Source organism: Euprymna scolopes, chromosome 34, assembly GCF_053919585.1.
Source record: "Euprymna scolopes isolate OS-2025 chromosome 34, ASM5391958v1, whole genome shotgun sequence".
Classification (NCBI taxonomy): Eukaryota; Metazoa; Mollusca; class Cephalopoda; order Sepiida; family Sepiolidae; genus Euprymna; species Euprymna scolopes.
In genome coordinates, this window is record NC_136515.1 from 45219816 (window position 1) to 45244559 (window position 24744).

A 24744-nucleotide genomic window follows, 5' to 3' on the forward strand; every position below is an offset into this window, starting at 1 on the left:
AACATTGAAGCCTAACAAATCCAATCACAACATACAAATAAAATATACCTAATACATCATACTTGTTATATTTTCTTTAATTTCTTTCCTCTCCTAAAGAATTATTTGAATAATGAAGGATTTAGAAACAAACAAACCAAAACGTGGAAGGGTAGGGAAATATATTGATTTCTAAATAATTAGAATTTTGTTAGCGACCGAGAACAATGGTTTTATCCGGCAACGTGAATTGCAAACTTCATTTAGAACATTGCTTTCAAATCCTCAATACAAAATGGCGCACGTCAACTGACGAGTGATATGCAAATCTCGTGGGCTGAGGAGGAAACAACGCGGACGTGAACAGCGAACGATTCGACGCCTAGTTGAACGATTCTCTTGAGTAGAGATCTCGGTTCTCCTCGCTATCTCTCTCCTGGTATATCTTGAATCTCAGGTTTACAGACACGCAATTTCGTTAGAGTTCATTATCTGTCTATCTGTTGGCTTATATATATATATATATATATATATATATATATATATATATATATATATATATATAAATAATGATTTGCTGAAAATTGAATCGCACTTGATTTGCTGACAATTATCTCCTTTTGCCAGTGTAATATATATATATATATATATATATATATATATATATATATATATATATATATATGCGAGATAGATACCAAAAACTATTAGCCACATCTAATAAATGAGGCCACGGTAAAAGTGCAATAAATTATACGGATTCCATGGACAATGTTTGTTAGAGTTTCTTTGTTTTCATTTTTCAGGCACTGTATTTATTGAGATAACTTACTGAAGATTTCTTACCAAAATTTTTTATCCATCACAAATCCACTCCCCCCCACATATATATATATATATATATATATATATATATATATATATATATATATATATATATATATATAGTATCTTCAACCAGACGGTTGACAAAGGAAACAGGATTGCTCCGCATAGAATGATTTTGATGTTTTCCAGTAAAAGTTCTACCTAAATATTAAGCATTTTTGAAACATTACGATAATTACTGCTCTTACAGTATGTATATGTATATATATATATATATATATATATATATATATATATATATATATATATTGCAAAGTTGTATGGAATAAATCAACAGAACTCAATCTTGTTCTGATTTATCCACGCCGGATGCCGCAACGTCTTATGTTTCCTTACTATATATATATATATATATATATATATATATATATATATATACCAGAAAATCCGTTCTGTTACTATTTTTACTCATATTATGTTTAATTTTTGTGCAAAATTTCAAGACATTCCAAGGCGTAGTTATTCTCCTCACATTTTATAATATATTCCGGCCGTAAACATAAGAACCACTCGTACATAACGTGGTATTCACCCTCGGTGTACTATACTCCTTTTTTCCGACGGATAAAGTTTACGAGGAATATTAAATTAAAAACTAATGCAAATCCTCATATATATTACAGCCAATAGTATATGACATACGGCGCATAGCATTCCGAAATTCTCGCCTATCTTGTAATGGCGAGGCTCCAAGTCGCTAAACTACGATCATCTAACAAGAACTGGTGTTTCAATTCGATTTTGCCGACTGAACTTAATTAAATGTTTAGGTTTTCCTCAATTAAACGTGCCTATTTCTTAAGAGCTTGGTGTGACGCGTATTAACCATCGATTGTGTGTCTCGTTTTGCTCTCATGCTGAAACAGGAAAACAGGAACGGACAGACAAACAAATTCTCCAATACAGATGGGCGATCAATATCGCGGTCAATAGGATAATCACGAGAAAGATAGAAAAGAAATAAATGAAATAAAATAACAGACAAGAAAGATAACCGACAGGTATTTTTTCTATTACTCTCCCATCGCGAGATGATAGAACAGAAGTGTAGGGAAGTTTGTTTTAATAGGCCAATACTCGAGAGAATAGACAGTTTGGCCTCCAGATATGCTTCAGTTAATAAGGAATAAACTAACACGTTGTGGAGCTAAATTTCAACGCAGACCTGTCTGTATGGGTGCTTCATAAGATTATCAACGAAGTAAACATAACTCAAATGGTGATTAGTCAAAACCGGGAGGCCCCCCTCCTTGAACTACACACAAAATAAAAACCATATCTGATATAACATTTATACACTAGTGTATAAACTGTTGACAGAATAGATGGCAATCCTTCAAGAAAAATGTTAAATGAAACGTTCACCTTGAAGCCAAACCAAGGGAATTACCCTCACAAGGAAGCCTGGACACATATCAAATGAGATGCATCCGTTGAGACGCCATGTAAAGTGACGGAAATTGATCAGTTAAATTGAAAGCTCGCAAACCGACATAGTGACACGACAAGTCTAATGGTATGATGCGTGACCGTATCTCCAAACAACATATAATCTAAACAAAAACGTTAGAATTATATCAAATTATTTAGTTGTTTAGTGTAGGTGAATATTCTTCTCGTAACTACTTAGTAGTTTGGCGGTTCTACATGCGAAGCGTCAGAAGGCTGTGCGAGATAAACAGAAAGAATTTTGATATCAGAAAGAAAATTTTATTCTATTACATAAATTTGAATAGTAAATGAAGCCTGGAAGCACGACTACTCTGTCTAAGATTACGCCAACCGTAAGCTTGCTTACCGAATCCCATTCGGTAATAGATTGACTAAATGTGTAAAGTCTAATTAAATTTAGCTTGATAGAAACTAGGCAATAGTCACTAAGTGAAACTGGCGTGCCGAGATCGAATTTAGCCAACACGTTCCAGTCTTTATTAGATTTGAAAATCGTACATGTCGAAAGCCCTAAAGATCTAAAAGACTTGCAGCCAAATCGTGTTTAAAGGTAAAGTATTTAGATGAACCGCTTCGTATTACGAAGCGCCATCAGCAAGTATGTAACCCATGGGTATATGTGTATTCTAATCTGACCAGGAGTAAATCTAAGTCGTTAATCGTCATATAAATAGGTTGTTCAGTCAAAGTTTCGAATGGACCCCATGTGTTGTAAGACTTAAATGAGTGATAATCTTATCTATGTACATATTGTGTATGGCAAAAGGGAAACAAACGTACGGAAAAAAAAGAAAAACATAAAGCGAAGGAAAGAGAGTGAATATATATTAAAACTAGAAGGATAACCATCTGGGGACAGCGACATTAGATTTAATTATACAGGGAAGATACTACTTATCAAGACTGTAAAGCTACTTGAGGATAACGGTTACTATTTGTTGATTAATTTCTGTATTTATTTGTCGGTGAAAGTAATCACTAGACTACAGTTCTGATGTTTCTTGCCGTTGATATGGTAATGTTCCAGCATAACACTGATTACTTCTAGAGACATTTTAATTTCTTTAAAAAATATTAAATCGTCGCTAATACTATTCAGAAGAAATTATAAAGAATAATTCACGGAGTGTCTCGTAATATGTTATACTTTTTGCTTGACGAGTGTGTCATCTAACCTTTATAAGAGATCGAACCTACAAAGATATAGCCACAATCACACATATATATATGTGTACATTCGCACATAAAAACGCACAAACACACGCACACACATTTATATATATATATATACACACACATATATATATATATATACACACACACACACACATATATATATATATATATATATATATATATATATATTGGGAAAATAATAAAAAAGCATAATTTGATAAATTACACTATCTGTTGACCCATCAATTATAAATGTTATATATAGTTTAGAATTTGATGAATCAATAAACATTGCCATCTATTGAATATTATTTTCAACGGCTATTTTATACTTACTTTAATTGCTTAAACTAGTATAAAGAGTTTTCATTGATCCTCATTGGATTCAATTTTAAATATTATATTCCCTATTTTACTCAAACAAATGGCTTTGCTAGGCCACAGGGGAGGGAACCAAGTAAAAGAAATCTTAAGCAAAATTCATCTCCACTCAGCAAGACTAATGCTTGCTGGCCATGGCACTATATATACAAATGCAGGCACATTAGGACATATTTGATTGCTTTGCAAATACATGTTTTTTCTACAAACGTTCGTAAAATTGTAACCATAGAACAGTATTATAATCGTCAAAACGCCTGCAAATCTTCATGTAGTTTCGTCCCAGATAACCAAAGATATGAGCATTTTAATATTCAATTTGGTTATATATATATATATATATATATATATATATATATATATATATATATATATATATATATATATATATCTCCTTTTTAGCATATTTATTATATTAATTATAAGTTCAAAGTCTCAGCGATTATTGATGAGAATTTAACAAATTAGGGCTTGTGGAAAGCAAATGGCCTGAATTGTGTAGTGGGCTATGTGACAATTGCCCTTAAGGTCGCACATTAAGGAGATCATCTATTATTCAAGCCTATTTTTGGCACAATTTACAATTTATAACTGTTTTAATCATAACCATTTATTTTGCTAGTTTTGTATATGAATTACAAAATATCTAATATTTTGCCAAAGTTGTGGCCTTGATGAAGGGGGACTAAAACTTGCTGCTATGTTTTCAAATGATCTTAAATTACAGCAAGGGAAGACGTGATTTTAAATATTCCTCATATATTATATCTCCCCTCATTTTCCTACGTAAAGTAAAGTACACAGTCTATAAGGAATATTTGATACCAGAGATATTCATAATCGTACCCTATTTTAACGTGTGAGGAGATATAGCATATGAGAAGTATTTGAAGTGCAGTTTTCCGTTGCTGTTATTTAAGATCACTTGAAACAATAGCAGCAAGTTTAAGTCTTCCCTCCTCCAGGGCCAGGGCTTTCCGGGCAATATATATATATATATATATATATATATATATATATATATATATATATATATATATATATATATAAAATGGGTTCAGAAATTCAAACGAAAGAAAGATGTATATTTAAATAAGGGAGTAGTCACCAGCAATGTGTATTTTTAAACATTATTTTATTATTCCGTGTCTTGGTTTTTCATTGGGAATTATGTTTGGATCATTGTAATAATGTTTTTAAGTCATTGAAATCGTTTGTACGCGCGTTTCAGACGTTCTGTAGTGCGTTCTCGTCGGAAATTATTTTTAAATGTGAAATTTTTGAAATTTGAAAATAATTTCTGACGAAATTTTTAATTTGAAAATAGTTTCTGACGAGGACGCATCACAGCACGTCTGAAAAGCGCGTAAAAACGATTTCAATGACTTAAAAACATTATTACAATGATCCAAACATAATTCCCAATGAAAAACCAAGACACTGAATAATAAAATATTGTTAAAAAATACACATTGTTGGTGACTACTCCCTTATTTAAATATATATATATATATACGTACGTGTGTATATATATATACATACGTGTGTATATATATATATATATATACATAGATACGTGTGTATATATATATACATAGATACGTGTGTATATATATACATAGATACGTGTGTATATATATATACATAGATACGTGTGTATATATATACATACATACGTGTGTGTATATATATACATACATACGTGTATATATATATACATACATACACACGTGTATATATATACATACGTGTATATATATATATGTATATATGTATATATATATAAGATACGTGTTATATACGTTTCAAGCCAAAAACAACGCATTGTTAAAAAATAAACAGATATTCATTTTGTTTGAAATTCATGTTAAAGTTCCTAGATATATTTTGAAGGAAACCTTCATCTCCAGAATGTCTTTTTTCCATGTTGTTGTTGGAGCAGATAATTAACCGTTTGTTGTTTCTACGGTAGTTTTGTAAGTCTCGGAACGGTGCGTTTGGTCACGCGAGATTCATGTTAAGATTTTGTCCCCCTTGAAGCGCCGGTTGAATTTGAATTAAATAAGATAGTACTATACACGTTTGAAACCAAAACAACTAATTGTTACAAAATAAACAGATACTTATTGTGTTGAAAATTATGTTAAAGTTCATACATATATTTCGAAGGAAACCTTCATCTTCAGTATGTATTTTTGCTATGTTGTTGTTGGAGCTCTAATATATACATATATATATATGTATATATATATATGTATATATATATACATATATATATGCATATATATATACATATATATATACATATATATATATATATGCTCATATATATACATATATATATACATATATATGCATATATATATACATATATATATATGCATATATATATGCATATATATATGCATACATATGCATATATATATACATATATATGCATATATATACATATATATACATATATATACATATATATACATATATATATGCATATATATACATATATATATACATACATATATGTATACATATATATACATACATATATATACACATATATATGCATATATATATACATATATATACATTTATATATATACATATTTATAAAATATATGTGGCGATTAAGCTACACTGAATATTCGGCGTTTCATCCACTCTAGGATTCCTCAGACTTATGCGCGAATTCTGTGGTTGTTTACCGATTTTATATGGTCCTCTTCTATTGAGGATTGAGGTAGCCAATCAGCGTTCTAGTATCCACCGCGCCTCTTCTATCAGGCAATTGGCATGCATTTTATCGGACATAGGATCTGTTTTAAAGCTAGGTTAGTGTTTTTTTTTTAATTGTTTAGTTTATATATATATATATATATATATATATATATATATATATATATATAGTGTGTGTGTGTGTGTGTACAAATGTCCGCCGGTAGTCGAATGGAAAATAATAAGACAAGCTACCACGTGTAGGCATCTAGACGACCCATGTAGATTATGCCTTCATGAAAAATTTGCTATCCTGTACTTTAAAGAACCCCAACATCTATTAAACTGTAGTAGAGTAATAGCAAATAATTGTGTTCACAAAATAAAATTGACTCTAGGATAGCGATACAAAATAGTTTTAAAGCTAACAAAATCAATAGAAAATAAACAAATAAAAAATTTAAATAAACATGAATATACATAAACGATCACACATATATGTATGTGTATATATATATATGCATATATATGTGCATATATGTATGTACATATATATATATATATATTTGTATATAAACTAACAATTAAAAAAAAACACTAACCTAGTTTTAAAACAGATCCTTTGCCCGATAAAATGCATGCCCATTGGCTGATAGGAAGGGGCGCAGTGGATACTAGAACGCTGATTGGCTAACTAAATCCTCAATAGAACAGGAGCATATAAAAACGATAAACAACCACAGAATTCGCGCATTAGCCTGAGGAATCCTAGAGCGGATGAAACGCCGAATATTCAGTGTAGCTTAATCGCCATATATATTTTATAAATTACTAACTAGCTCTACCTACGTATTGAGCACTTTTGAAGTTTACTTACTTAAAGTTTACGCATAAATCTATACTTTCGTATGTCAAGATTCTTATATATGCCGGAGGGTGTTTGTATTATGCTTGATTTATTTCTCTTTCCTCTTTTCAAAATAAACCTTCAATCAAACAAAGTTCTTTATTTGATATACGAACGCCTACTCCTGATCCAACTGAACAAGACGACGACAGCTCATTGTCATGAGTAATGTTACTGCGGTCACTGCATTTAGTCGTCATGGTAATAGTTGGAAAGATCTGTGTCTCTATTTAAATAATTAGACTGCATCAAGCATATTTGATCCACTCATGGTCATGTTTTACCACTGAGCGGCACTATAATTAGGAAGGAGCGGGAGAAAATCAATACGTGATTAGTATGCTGAAATTGACTTTGCTTTTTATCGTGTAGCCTAATATATCAACTCTGCTCAAATTGTGAGGAAAATTTGTATTTTTTTTTCATGATAATTTTAACCGGTTCGCATTTAATCAAATATAATTCTATATTTTAATTCTTTGCACCCGTATTTTTTTTTTACTTAGAGGGAGATTAATAATTCAAGAAAATTGATAATTATTTAGCGGAGGATTAATGAATAATGAATAATTTGATTTATTTGATTATTTAGATTACTTTTCTCATCTGTTTTCTATTCTTCCGACGTGTCCGCCGATGTATCTTCCGTATTTTTTGTGTGTCTTGTTAAACAGGAAAATCTTGATTAAGTAATGGGCTACAAGAAAATAAGAAAATTCGATAAGATATAACGGAACACATAAATTTCTACGAGTCTTAATTAAGTTCACACCCATTTTTCGTATAGGCTCTTTTATTGATAGTCCATATGTGAAATTTTAGTTCGCTTCAAAGAAAACTGCTTCGGCTTCAATACACTTGTTTTACCGTTCCAACAAATTCGAGACGGCCGCATGGATGGCCTCTTACGTGAGTTTGACAATGACTCTCGCCACAGCCTCTTTTATCTCAATTATTCCATAACAACCAGCTTTAATTTTGTTAGCATAGAGAATACCAAAAAGTAAAAGGGAGAAAATTATAGACTATACGAAAAGTGGAAAACTCTCTATCTACCAATCTTGGATAAATAGTTTGCTACAATAATTCGCAGAGATTTCCAGCATTTTCAGTTTCATGTGAATAATTTGTGTCGAGAGTTCACCAACTAATATTAAACTTATAAAATTCTTTATTTGGCCAATCAACTCTGATGTTCTGACTTACTTACTACTCATAAACATCTCATCATCCCTTACATACTCTTTGCCTTCCTTAAATGTTTTATGCCACTCAAAAACTGATGCTTGATTTTTGCAAGATCGTCCAAAATTAGACTGAAGAATTCCATACGTTTCTTTAGGATTTTTCACAAGTTTCAAATATTATTTTTTTGCATTAAAGTGTCCTACCTTACAGATTTTTTTTGCACTAAAATGTACTCACGTAGGTTTGATAATGATTTATTCCCATTTCTGCTGTAGTTGTTCATTTGAACATGAAATCATAAAAGTTGGTAAACCATCACATAAGATTTATAGTACTAACATTGTCTTTTCAAGAGTCTACGACAATTTTAAATGCCTGTAAAAAAATACTAAGAACACTTATTGAAAGTAACTCGGATCTGGAATACTTTCAGTCAAACTAATAGTAATCGGCAGCAACACAAAAATCGATGTAAATCGAAGTAATGAGACAAGAGAGAGAAATAGAGAAACTAAACTGTTAATCATATAAACGTTTGCCTACCTGCTCGCTATTGAAGCAGGTGTATGGTTTACCGTTTGGACCATTAATAGCATACTTTAGCAGAATATGAACTACAAGCTCAATAACATTTCTAACCGTGTCTTATTCTATTATTAACGGCGATACTGATGTGTATTTAATATGTAGCTATAAAAAGAAGACAGTAATGAGAAATAAGGTAACTTATTTAGGAGGGTATATGTGTAGTGTTATATTCACATAGTCTAAAAACAAATTTTGAAGACTTCTGAAATTTTCACATTAACTATGAATGTATGTATTATGAAATAAAGGGGCATGTTCTCATCTTGACCTATTTTCTAAATGTTCTGCCGTTTTCAGGTTTAAAATTTAAAGTGGCAATGTCCATACTAAACGATGTTAAAGTTTAGACGTGACTAAAGCTGAAATTTACACTGAACGAAATGTTGCTCTTATTAAACGAAATATATATATATAATCATAAATGACAAAAATCTATATTTCATATTCATGATGTTGGCCATCTTACAATTTATTCCTCTAATTCAGTGGGCATTCATAATTTTTAACAGTGCCTTTTGTCATTTATTCATTATGTGTTCTGCAATTACATTGAGTATCTTAAATATTGATTGGTGTATATAAAGAAGATAAATTTAAGTAAGTAAATACTATTTTCACAGACAATATATATATATATCTATATATATATATATATATAATCGGGCATGTGTTATGGAAACCTTCAATTAACGATGGACAAAGACATTAATCCCAATTGTAAACTGATCGAATAGCTCAGAAAGTATTAAGATTGTAATCCAAATTAACACAGCATCTATTAGTGAATTCATTTCAAAAGAACAAGAAAACGGAGCCGAAGTAAAGGAGTGGAAATGCGCGGCAGGGTTATTTCAGTGTAGTTGTTTGGCTCGGACTTTATACGCGAGAACATGAAACAGATTAACTCCTCTTTTGTGAGTAGTCGATCATTTTAGTTTTAATGAGATAAAAATCTGATGTTTCGAGCCTTGTAATTATACCGGCTCTCGGATTTTAGCGGTGCGTGTTTTTTTTATCTAGTGTCCAACAAACGTTAATATTGAATGGCCGCATCTTTAGACACGTTGAAGTAAATATATATGTCTGTGTGTCACCAAGTGTATATCCATTTATTTAATGGGTTAAGGTTTTATATTTTTCACGCTTTAATGATAAATTGCATTTTTTTTTCTTAAAATATTCCTGGATATGACCTTAAATGGCGAGGCCCCAGCTTGCGGGTTTTGGGAGTATGGATCCACCCCTTAATTTATATTGCTCCCAGGTCCACTCTTACCCGGGGTGGTAGTACCTGTTAGGGTTCCAATTATGGGTAAAAACAAACAAATATATTTTTAAATACCTTCCAAACCACTGGATTCTGCATTAAATAACCTGAAAAGGGTTGATATGCCGTAAATCAACTTACTTTACTTTAAGACAAAACAAATGAGCGCACAAGGAAAATAACGCTTATTTTAATATATTACAATATGTATTAAATGCTTCGCATTAAGTTATTATCAATATGACTATAAAAAGTTATAATAACAATAGAATATCCAGCTTTCTTTTTATTGTTATTGTTTTTTTATCTACACGTCTTTAAAACCTAAGTTAATTTCTCATGTTTAAATACAAACCTATTCAACTTCCACCTCCGTGTCTAATACTACCTACAATATTCTATCAGTTTTCGACCAATGATTACATTTTATTCATATTATTAACAAAACTTCACTCACCATGCGTTACTCTTTTTGTATTACGGTGTAGTGTGTCGAAATCAGTAGCCTGTACAGAATTTCTGAGTGAAGCTTTCATTTTATAAAGAGAGATAACTTCGTTTCGTCGGCAGAGAGTGCGTGGAAATTGTTTGAATTTTTCTAAGAATCACAAATGCTGAAGAGTAAAACTTCAACTATACATTAAACATAGGAAACTTACTAAGTAGTAATAGGTAAGTTGTCAACTGTTACTGTATTTGGAAACGCTGTTAGCCTGAGATCCAATAATATGAAAAGTTCTCCGATCATCCAAATGTTTTTCTTTAAAAAAATCCTGACGGAAAAGTAATAATTGATTTCAACGTTCGGTTCTCTCTTATCAAATATCGCATAAATGTGAGTGCGCTAAACGCAACTTGCATTAAACAGATTTAGTTTTTTTTTTATGTTCGTTCTTATATTTAAAAAAAATATGAATGCACCGTATTATAAAAAAATGCGCATTTAATTTATTGTTCTTTATATCGTTGATGAAAAGCAGTTCAGTTTGCAGAAAACCTCCGATTCTTGTCAGAAAATTTAAAATTGATCATACACCCCCCCACACATATATATATATATATATATATGATGATTGCAACGTCTTGTCAGACGAGTGCCACTCCCTCAGACATTTAAAATCCATGAGCCAAAATGCCTGAGGGAGTATCTATACAAAGATGATGTTGCAGAATCTTAGCTTTGTACGACAGCTAAGTCTCTCTCTCGGTTCAAAATGTTGAGATCCAGCAACAAGCAAGAGCAAGATAGCCAGCAACATATTACACTGCAGACCAGCTTAATGCGGGTACTGGTCTTCCGCTTTATGGTATTTTTAATCAGAGATTTGCTTCTCCTAGAAAGGTTGCCTTCACCACGGCTTACGGGAGCCCTCTCCACCCCAATACACATGCACACACAAATATACACGGTGCTAGTTGGCCATTGACCAAGAAAAAGAGTTCATTCGCCCTTTGGAAGGTCTTGTTCTTAATCCTTCAGGGAGACTTGCCGCCCTCCTCACCAAACAAGTCTGGTGGGGGAACCAGTTTAGTCGCCGGTGACCCGACCATGAGGCAGGTAGTACTGGATTACATGGTACCAGTAGCATATGACATGACCTGACATATATATATATATATATATATATATATATATATATATATATATATATATATATATATATATATACATATATATATATAGATGTATATATGCATATATATATATATATGTATATATGCATATATATATATATATGTATATATATATATATATATATATGTGTGTATATATATATGTGTGTATATATATATGTGTATATATATATATGTATATATATATATATATATATATATATATATATATATATATATATATATATAACGTATTAATGCCCTTATCGCATGTTTTGCGTGTTTTCTTATTTTACTCCAAATTATCCGTAACAACTTTTTACTCATTTATCCTCCAAAAAGAAATCAATTATATCCGGAAAAATGCTGAAAAGGTCAACGTCAATCCTAACATTCTCCCGTCTTATCTGGTTGTTATTTTGAATATAACAGGTTTACACCCCAATAAAGCAAGAGGAAAATTAAGACCACTTTCCCCATCTTTCGACCCACTGGGTGTTTTATTTGGTATTTCTGTCTCTAAAACATGCCCCTTTTTTCATAACACGCTCCCATTTTATTACATTTGAAACTCCTGTTAATCCTATTATGACATCTTCCATTGAATTATCTGGAGATGTGTAAATATTTGATAGAGATTGAATATCGCCGCCTCTGGGGTTTGTTTTTACATGATTCCATATCAATAAATATCAACTCTTCACTTACGTCCTTTCTGGTTTCTCCTTTAATAAATAAAGCCATTGACGTTCTGCACGAACGAAACGCGACAAAGACAAGGGAGATAAGTGATGAAAACTTTTCTACAACGTTGCTCTCGGGTAGAATGATTGGATTATTGTTGGCGCTAAAAATAGCACACCACCACCTTTTTATTTTAATGAATTCTTCCGCGAATATTTCATTAATGATTTTTTTTTTGTAAATATATTTATATTATGAATTTTGACATGTCTTAAAATAAATCTTTTTTTTATAAATAAGGGTGTCACTATTTATCAAGTCCTGAAGTCACGCAAGGTTTAAGTATATTGAATGCACGGTGGTCATGGTAACAACAGGATAGTAATCGTTAGGAGTTAAAATTTGGTAAAATTTGATTATTAAAAAGGGCGTCTTTTTACATGTGACTTTATATCATATATGTATACATTAAAGTTTATATTTGCATATTATACGTCTATTGGTGGCTGAAGTTATAGTCAAGGTAAGAAGAAATTAAAATGTAGGGAATCTTTCTGGATTAGTTCTTATGACAATAATTCAAAGTTTTATTGACGCTCATATAGTAGTCAGCTAGAAATCAGGCCAGCGGAATATAATTCTACAAGCATTCAGTTCTAGGAAAGCAGATTAGTTCTTGGAATCCACATTTCGGTTTAAGCACATAATTAGAGCGGGGGACAATTATTGACTGTTGTTGAAGCAAGGCGAGTGCTTTTGTTAATAAAAGTTTGGAAAGGAGGGGAGACAATTTATTTGAGCTAAAACGAGCACTGACCCAAAAAAAGGTACAATAGAGAAGAGTAAAGCTCGCAAAGTCTCTTCTGCGGGGACAAAAGATTGCAAGGACGATAACAAAAAAGCATCACCTAATAGGGTTCTATTTTTTTAAACGAATCTCATTCACTGAAATATCCCGATGGAATGTCTCAGCATGTTCCTCACGCATAATTCAAAGATTCAAAGCAAAATGATCGAAAGTGACAATTATTACTAAAAACAAAACAAACAAAAAAATTACCCGAGTGCCTAATTTGACAAATTTAAGGCGAAAATGAATGTTTATGTAATCGTGTATGTAAAAATGACAACGGATGTCCTACACTTTTATGAGTCTTGGAAAGTGTAATATATAAAATAATGTTCCTATCCGGTGTTACGTTAATCTATTTGATTTCAATGTGTTGAATATTTACATTTCTTACTCAAAACAATAAGGTTGTATCGGATTAATTTTTAAATGTACCAGAATATTATTTTAAGCGTATTGATATAATCACTTTGATTTGTTTTATTGAATTTTTATCAAATGTCATATTTCCATGTTAAAATGGCGACTATTGAAAAATAATTCGAAACTAAACAACGTATTCATGAAAAAAAGATAAAAATGAAATAACTATTATTTCTCGCAAAAGCATGTCAAAATCTACAACATAAACTGCCGAAGTATAATTAAATATTTTTTTCATAGAAAAAACCAATTGATCACAAAGACTTTCGAAATAGACTACCTTTACTTTAAGCATTATATTATATATAATGTTTTATTTATGAACTTATACCTCATAATATATATGTATTCCTTATAGGTTATATTTACATATTTAGGGCTTATGGTTGCTTATATAAGTTGCATTTAAGTTAAATTTACAGTATCTTACTGGAATGGTTTCTAATTACAACGATTCAAAACATCGTAAATATTTGTATTTTGAAATTTATTTCGCAAATCCGTGCTTAATATAACATTGAAAAATTCCCTTCATAGATATACACATTCAGGACTATACATTAATTGATGTTTAATATTTAACAAAACTAGAGATATCTGAGCTTTCATAAATTCCTCATACTACTTTTTCATCTTCGCTCAATATAATTAAAATATATATCGCACATATTACAACATTTCTAGCAGAAGTTTTCCAAAATTATTAATGTTTTTTTACATAATAATACTTAATTTACGAATGCATATATATATATATATATATATATATATATATATATATATATATATATAATTCATCTAAATTAAGTATATCTAACTTACACGTTAAATAACACCAGTCTAGCTTTTCAAAAACCAAGATGGCTTCAGGAATAAACACACAATGTTGGGAATTCTATTATTTGTCTTTCTTTTTCCTACTTTCCATATTAGATTGTAATGCATTTCACTTTCTAAGTGAAGATTCTCACATCTTTCTAATTAGAACAGGCACGAAAACAGTCGGTATCGACATATAAAAAAACCGATTGCTTGTGCAGAACGAAAGAAATCTGTTAATAAAACGTACTAAAAATTTTACATGACAGAGAAGCTGCTTTGCATGAAATACAAATATTTGGGTCTTGAAATGCAAGTATACAGTTATTCTTTTAATGCTCTTTGTTTTTATATTTAACATACATTGAGCTTCTAAGCCAAATAGATTGGCATGGAGAAAAAGTGAAATATAATTTGAACATCGTATACTATTATATATATATATATATATATATATATATATATATATATATATATATATATATATATATACAGTGATGATCATATTTATTGGCAAGGTAAAATAAAAGTTAAATTTTGTCTAATAAATTCTAAAAAAGGGATTAAATTAAAGAAAATAACAAAGTATATTATGTATTTTTAACTGGCCTTTCCGATGCAGCAATCGGATTTTAGAAAAAATAAATAACAAAGGTACAACAAACATAATTGCAAAAAAACCTTGTTCAAAATTATTGGCACGGCTTTGTTTTTCTTTTAGTATCAGTATAATATCAATCAATTTCCGGTTTACGTGCTTTCTGAACTTTTTTATAGCCATATTATGCTTGTTTAACGCTAATTCAGTGAATAATTTTTTTCAGATAATTTTTAGATAGCGATTTATTTAAACTATTATAAGTGACTAAATTATAATTTTCAATCGCCATGGTTAAAACTAAGGAACACAGCGAAGACGTCAGGAAGCTTGTTGTAGCATGCCATACCAATGGGGAGGGCTATGATAAGATTTCAAAGCAGCTAAACCTTCCCAAATCCACTGTTAGAGCCATAATAAACAAGTTCAAATCGCAAGGCCACGTTATGAGTTTAGAGGGTAGAGGGAGAAAAAGGATTCTTTCCCCAAGAGATGAACGGAAAATTGTTCGACAAGTAAAACAAAACCCAAGGATCTCTGTTGGGGAGATTGTTGATGAACAGATCACTTCTGGAGTGAATGTATCTCGACATACAGTTGGCAGAGTTTTGAAGAGAACTGGTTTAAAAGCATGTCGTCCGAGAAAGACTTCCTTATTGAAGCCTATGCACCTGAAAGCAAGGCTAGCCTTTGCAAAACGTCATATTGATAAAGATGTTGCATTCTGGAAACGTGTTCTATGGACTGACGAAACGAAAATAGAGTTATTTGGCCATAATAAAGTGTCTTATATTTACAGAAAATCTGGCGAAGCTTTCCTGCCTAAGAACACCATACCCACAGTGAAGCACGGTGGAGGCAGTTTGATGTTTTGGGGATCCTTTGCTGCCTCTGGACCAGGGCGACTTGTTAAGGCCACAGGTAGCATAAAAAAGGAAGATTATGTTAAAATATTGGATGAAAACCTGAAAGACTCTGCTAAAGAGCTCTCACTTGGTCGTCGTTGGTGGTTCATGCAAGATAATGTCCCAAAGCATTCGGCTAAACTGACTAAGAAATGGCTTGAGGACAATCATATTAATGTTTTGGAGTGGCCATCACAAAGCCCAGACCTTAATCCAATTGAAAATTTATGGAGAACATTAAAATTGAGGGTAATGCAAAGGAAGCCTAAGAATCTTATTCAATTGGAGGATTATTGTCAGGAAGAGTGGGCTAAAATTACTACTGAAGAGTGCAAGAACTTGGTTGTAAACTATGAAAAGCGACTGAGGAAGGTAATCAAGGCCAAAGGCTATACAATTGATTATTAAATAAATCGTGCCAATAATTTTGAACAAGGGTTTTTTGCAATTATGTTTGTTGTTCCTTTGTTATTTATTTTTTCTAAAATCCGATTGCTGCATCGGAAAGGCCAGTTAAAAATACATAATATACTTTGTTATTTTCTTTAATTTAATCCCTTTTTTAGAATTTATTAGAAAAATTTAACTTTTATTTTACCGTGCCAATAAATATGATCATCACTGTATATATATATATATATATATATATATATATATATATATATATATATATATATATATATATATATATATATAACACGGAAAATTACATAATTGTCGATGCAATAATTTATTTCAACCTTATGGTATTTTCAAGCATCTAAACTAGACAATTACATATTTCATACTGAAATAAAGAAGAATAGATGCTTGAAAATACCATAAGTTTGAAATAAATTATTGCATCGACAATCATGTAATTTTCTGTGTTATATTTTTATGTTATTGCTCTGTTACTACAGTGAGCTCTCATACCTGGATTTCCTCTGGAATTATTCCATTATAACACTATATATATATATATATATATATATATATATATATATATATATATATATATATATATAATCTTACAGGGTGATCACCACTTATCAAGTCCCGGAATCCACTCAAGGATAAGGTTTATTGCATGTACTGTACGTTACTGTGGGGGTTTAATAAAAATGTCTACTTAAGGGGGCGATAATCAGGAAATTGCTTACATTGGAATTGAAGACATACATGTTGTAGTCAGGTGGGAAGCAAGCAGACGGAACAGAGTTCCACAGGCGTGCAGTTCTAAGAAAGAATCTTTGTTCATGGAATCTACGTTTTGATTTAGGCACAGATAAAGTGTGGGGAACATTTTTGACAGTGGTTTCAGCTAGACGGGTGTTTTCATAAAAGATTTGCGAGGGGGGACTAGAGATTGGAGCTCAGATGAGCACCATGGAAATATATATATATATATATATATATATATATATATATATATATATATATATATATATATATAGTGTATACGCATACATATATACGTATACACGTATATATGTACATATTTATGTATGGGTATATATATATATGTATATATATATATATATATATATATATATATATATATATATATATATATATATATATATTCCTTTGTATACGTAAAAATATAGCGACAAAATAACTGTTTCTTAAATCCTCTATTCGTTTTCCGAAAGACACTTTTAACATAGCTTTCGAAATTTGATCGTATTTTTTTTATATTATTTATTTATTTTTTTTTTTTACTTTTAATATTTTCCTATTTGCCTTAAAGGGAATAACACACAATAATTTCTCCGGCTACTGTTAATAAAATAAACTGGGTCTCGTTCCAGTTCTTTACGGTTAATTAATGTTAAGGACGTCTTTGTTTTTATGAAACACGGCATATTTTTAATTTGTTTATATTTCTCTCATTATGGCACTTTATTTCCCATCTGAATGGCAATACCTTTCTCTTGTTTAAACGCTAAGAATCTTCTTCGCATGACAAACTACTTAATCACAATTTCAATTGATAACAATAAAACATAACAAAAAAAATCTATCGCGTCCTTTACATAACGTTCAATCATATCTAGGAAATAATCGAGGATTTCATCGTTTATCTTTAAAAAAATATTTTGTTAAGGAGGTTTCTCCAAATATGTTTTGTCGGTATAGAGCACGTGGCAGTAATTTTATATTAATACATGACACTGATATATCTATTTTTACGAAGATTGTGCTGATCTGTTGACATATCTGTACGAATATAATTTACTCCTAAAATAAAAGACCGAATATTATGAAATTCAAGAAAAAACCTTAAATATTTTAAGAGTATTAATTGTTACTCACTTTTCAGAAAACGGTTAACGCTCATATTACTATAAATATTCATACTTAATATATATATATATATATATATATATATATATATATAAAAATATATATAAATATATATATATAAATATATATATAAATATATATATATATAAATATATATATATATAAAATTTATATATATATATTTATATATATATAAATATATATATATATAAATATATATATATAAATATATATATATATAAATATATATATATAAATATATATATATATATAAATATATATATATATATAAATATATATATAAATATATATATAAATATATATATATAAATATATATATATATATAAATATATATATATATATATATATATAAATATATATATATATATATATAAATATATATATATATATATATAAATATATATATATATATATATATATATATATATATATATATATATATATATATATATATATATACAACTAGCACCGTGTATATTTGTATGTGTATTGGGGTAGAGAGGTCTCCCGTAAGCCGTGGTGAAGGCAGCCTTTCTATGAGAAGCAACTCTCTGATTTAAAAAAAACATAAAGCGGAAGACCATTACTCACATTAAGCTGGTCTGCAGTTTAATTTGTTGCTGGCTATCTTGCTTTTGCTTGTTGCTGGATCTCAACATTTTGAACCGAGAGAGAGACTTAGCTGTCGTACAAAGCTAAGACTCTGTAACATTATATTTGTATAGATACTCCATCAGGCATTTGGGCTTATGGATTTTAAATGTCTGAGGGAGTGGCACTCGTCTGACAAGACGTTGCAGTCATCATATATATATATATATATATATATATATATATACATATATATATACATTCATATATATATTGATCAAATTATCATTTCTATCCCTTATTTTATAGGGATGTTAGAGTCTAAAATGAACACAGAACCGTATTTTAAAACTGAACATGATTTAGATTTTCATTAGATTTGACTGGTAGTAATTCATCATAAACTGAGTTATATGCCCTCAATTTTAATTTCTTTAACGGTCACTTTAAGCGTAAGCCTTGAATGTACGCCATTTTCTGTAGTAACTCGCTGCAATGAATTTTCGAGAAAACTTTTTTTTTTGTTCAGCGGTTAATATTTTCCTGTCCTGACTTTTTTGCATATTTTGTTACCTTAACTCTGAGAAATTTCAAAAATATGCTTTCCTGCATACAGACAGAACATGTATTAAAAATATGTTAATTTATTTTGATCTTCAAAATCTCTCGAATATTGCTGTCTATGACGCAGATTATAAGATGACATTACGTGTGAGGGGTGAATATTTTTAAACCTTTCGTTGATTTCAGCTAGGAACAGGAGAAAAAACAAAGAAAATCACAAGTAATAGATTGCAACAAGTTTCTACGCTTGGAAGATTAGTTTATTTATTCTAATCTCGGCAAATTTAAAGATGTTAGCAAGTAGATAAAGTACCAGCAAATATACATCGAATTACTACAGCTAATAATGGTATATATATATATATATATATATATATATATATATATATATATATATATATATATATATATATATATATATATATATACTCGAGCTTCTGTAAATACAGATTCGCCCAAAATGGTGCAAGATCCAATCATATTGGGATACATATTGTTTGGAGTAATATTCTATTTCCTATTTGAAAATAACATTCTTTAATAAGACGATTTATAAATATTTATAAAATACCTTTAGAAACACTAGTTTTGCTATTTTCCTTTTTAATTAAATCAAGCGCCGTACTTTCCCATATATATTTGATATAACCATGACAGACTTTTTATACCGATAAACGATAAAGGAAATGGGAGTACATGCCACTTAGAATCTTGTTAGTTATGTAGATGAGGCGCATATCTCTAGGAAAATAGCACCGTGTTGATCCTTGAGGACATCAGATCTCAATCCCTGGCTACATAAAGTACATTTCCAGAGTGAAGAAAATTTCCGAAGTAGCACCTCGAACCAAAGCCTCTAATGTACTCCAAAGTTTTATATTATAATTTTCTGAAATCTCACGCGACCACGATGCAATATGTACATGGATGCATGCCTTTCCAATGGGGCATACCAAACAGAATTTTGCTACATCCATAACACTTTACACTATAATTTTAATCAAGAAATACACTCTCTGAGTAACACAATAGTTTATTAAGATAATATACTATTATAATAATATCTAAATACAATAATCGGTATATAAGCATTTAATTTATCTAAACAAATGCCACTTTATTTCATACTTATATCTAGTTTAAGTTTCTTTGAACATGTAATTATAAGGGCAAATGCTTCCTTAGTAGTGCAATCATTTATTTTCGTCCTTTCCGCATAAGGAACTCAACCACACAATTTTAATTTTAGTATTCCGTGTGTTAGATTTTGACACTACAATGGTCCCCACAATTCGAATAAAATTGAGCCGACCATTTGTATTCCCTATTGTCAAGAACGGTATTTTGTTTTGTGTAACTTTTGTATCACATGAAAATTCGGCAATGACGTAAGCAACGGTGGGAAGCAAAGGAAATTGGTTGCGGGGAAATATGTGCAGGACCAGACATTGAGCAATAAAAACAGAAAGAGAAAAAAAACATACACGAATGTTTGATAGCTCGTCTTGCAATCCAGCTTTCACGGGACGAAACCGATGAGACAGGGTACTTACCTACAAGAGAAACAAAGGGCATATCAGTAACAATATATCAAAAATAATTAATGCAACGGTATTAAGAATATATATATATATATATATATATATATATATATATATATATATATATATATATATATATCAGTAAAGGATACAGAGAGCTTAATGCGTAACACACCACAATCAAATGTTAAAGTGAGAAAACAATTAGAAGTTTACCAAACTTTAATTGCAAATATATGTGAATCCCAAAACATATTCGAAGGACAGTTGTCAAATATATTTCTCATTTGGAAAGGTTGCATTGGAGTGGAATTAATTTATAATGATGTTGAGCTGGGTTTGTTGTTGCTTGACTTCTTTGAACACACACATACACACACACAATCACAAACACACACGCACGCGCATATATATATATATATATATATATATATTCTTTTACAGATGAAGTTGAATGTTCTATTTAAAAAAAACAGTACATTTGTGTGTGTGTGTTTGTGTGTGTTGCAGATTATGTGAAAGTGATAGTGTTAGATAGAGTTTGTAAACAGTACATCTAATACTACGAATAATTCTTAGTTGTTAAACATTAGTAATACTAATACTTAGAAATAATATGATAAATAATAATAATAATAATAATAATAATAATAATAATAATAATAATAATAAAATGTTTATGGTATAAATATATTTAATGGTGTAATAAAAACCATCGAAACAACCCCGGCATTAATGACGGAAAAATTTCGAGCACATGGAAATTGCATATAGATTGCGTAAAACCTATGGGAAGCCGATTGGCCTGAAACCTCTAGAAAAATTAACAGCTGAAAACCGGCAGCAGTCGCGATTGGAATCCCACAAATAATAGTGAAGGGTCAAGACGACTGGAAACAATAAAGGGGAGAGGGGGACTAATAAAAACCCAACCAGCAGAATGCGAGATTTATTTAGACGTTGGAAAAAGTATTGCCACACAAATTGCATAGGCAGTAAATGATATAAGGGAAACAAAGGTTAAGCGTAAGGCGAACTCATTTGCAATAATAATCGAAATATAAAGACATTACTAGAACCCAATTTGACTTCTAAATATTTTTGTAAGAAGATTCTCTGGCTTTTAGATTGTCTACTCTCTTGGATATGTAATAGAATGTTTTTTTTTCCTATTATTTAGATGCTGTCGATTATTGTTGTCAATTTGAATGTTATTCTCATATTGTTTCGGTCGATTTAACATCCGAACGTATTCAGGTGTATCTTACCGATGCGGTATTTCTTTTAGTCCAGCTGTGTGTCAGACTCGGGAATCCCCACTGAATTTACAATAAAACCCTTTATTTTATCAACGGAACAAGCATGCTCTCGTTTTCAGTCATAACTGATTAGAAGTCCTAAGTAATAGTCAGCTTTAATTGTTCGTTTCGTCCGAATGGAGGATTGAAACTACAGACTGTATCTATGACGTAAATATCCATAATTTGAGATCATGTCTACAAAGGAATATGTGACAAAATGAATGAGATGTGTATGCCCATTGCATTTCAAGTTCTACATGTCAGGGAAGCAGAAAAAAAGGATGATATTCCAATGTTCAGTAGGTGAAGAGAAAAACTATTAGAGTAGAAGGTGTTACGGCAGTTAGAGACATCTAACGAAAAATAGTAGACAATTTGCTGCAAGGTATTTTTAGCAAGTGTAAGTACGTCGGGGTTGTACACATACTATGAGTGTGTTCATCGGAGCACATTTCAGTGAAGTACTTGTAAAACAAGTACCTGGAAACAAACTTTTGTGGATAATGCGAAACATATTTGATTTGATACACTTGTTTTGGCCCAAGCATGGGCGAATGGTGTTTTTTTTTCTTACATGCAGTATACATATTAATTTGACGTTGGCAGTTAAATGAGACACATGGTTCTGTTTTCAAACTGTCAATTGAAGCAAATATAAAATTACTATAATTCAGAAGGTGTCGTTTACTAGCCGAGAACAGCCAAAATGAAATGATGTGTGAGAAAAGACAAAACGTTATGCTGTTATGAAAATAGACAAAATCTCTTCTCAATAAATTGCATCTATTTTAATTTAAAGGGGTTTCTTAACCTACTTTACTTCAGAGTAAAATCGGCGAAGGTTCGATGAACATTTTGAACAAAGTCGAATGCATCAGTACAACAACAACAAAAAAAACACCTATTCTTTGTAATTTACCATTTAAATTAATAAAATAGAAAATAAAATTATTATTGCGAAATAATCAAAATTTAAGGTTTTAAATGACTTTTCCATATTAGAGAAAGATATATTGTAAGCGATAGCGAGGAAGGAGAGTTAAATAGAATAAAAGAAACAATGGAAAAAGAGTACGCGTTTTACTCTTAAATTGATTGCAGCGTGAGGCTGAATGCAACAAACAGTGAATGAATGTTTTTGTCCATTTTCTGATTTTTTTTGTTAACTTGTTGAATAATTTACCACCCAGTAAGCGGAAAATTGATCAGACAAAAGAATAACATAGGATACAAAAAATCCGAAAACAATCGATACAAATTTAGAATAAAAAGATGAGAATATAAAAAGGACTTTCATTTTTAAAACATGGCGGAAAAGATGGAAGAAACCAATAAAAACAGAGAAAACCTGCCAACTCAGAATTTTCATGATTGAGTCTTCCGCCCATTGGCATTTGTTTGATAACAAAAAGAAAGATGCATAGACGTAAAAGGATAATAATCTCTTGGGAAAATGGATCTGATGAATTAATAGATTACCAATTGATTATAGACACGTTTCAATGAATTAATAATATATACACATATATAATGTATTTCTATTTCATATATATGCACATACGCAGACGATATATATATATATATATACATATATACACATGTATATGCACATATATATACACATATATACAGCCACATATATAGAGAGAGAAATAGATAGATATATACAATAGTCATGATAGTGGGTAAGCAGTAAACACGGACTAACACCCTGTTTTAGCAAGTTTTAATCTAGTTCATTTCGCAGAAACAATTCACGTAAGATATCAACCATTTTGTGGTATCTCCTGTAAATACTCACTATCATTCTTTAAAGGATTCTGAGAGAGAAAAATATCGGAAAAGCTATTCCATCCAAAAATTTTCTGAGGCGGACGAAATGAATGATGGTTAATATATATATATATATATATATATATATATATATATATATATATATATATATATATATATATACAGTTGTGCCCGATATTATTCATACCCCCCTTGAAAATTGAGTTTATTA

The 24744-nt window shown here is 30.3% G+C and overlaps 1 protein-coding gene across 1 annotated transcript in view; it reads right to left on the reverse strand.

The window, feature by feature from the left end:
- Positions 1 to 24744, reverse strand: part of LOC145259190 (uncharacterized) — a 987395-nt gene that overhangs the window by 425698 nt on the left and 536953 nt on the right. The window contains exon 2 of the mRNA XM_080116967.1: positions 21382 to 21450. Coding sequence (XP_079973093.1) covers positions 21382 to 21450 — 69 coding nt within the window. The remainder of the gene's footprint in view (positions 1 to 21381; positions 21451 to 24744) is intronic.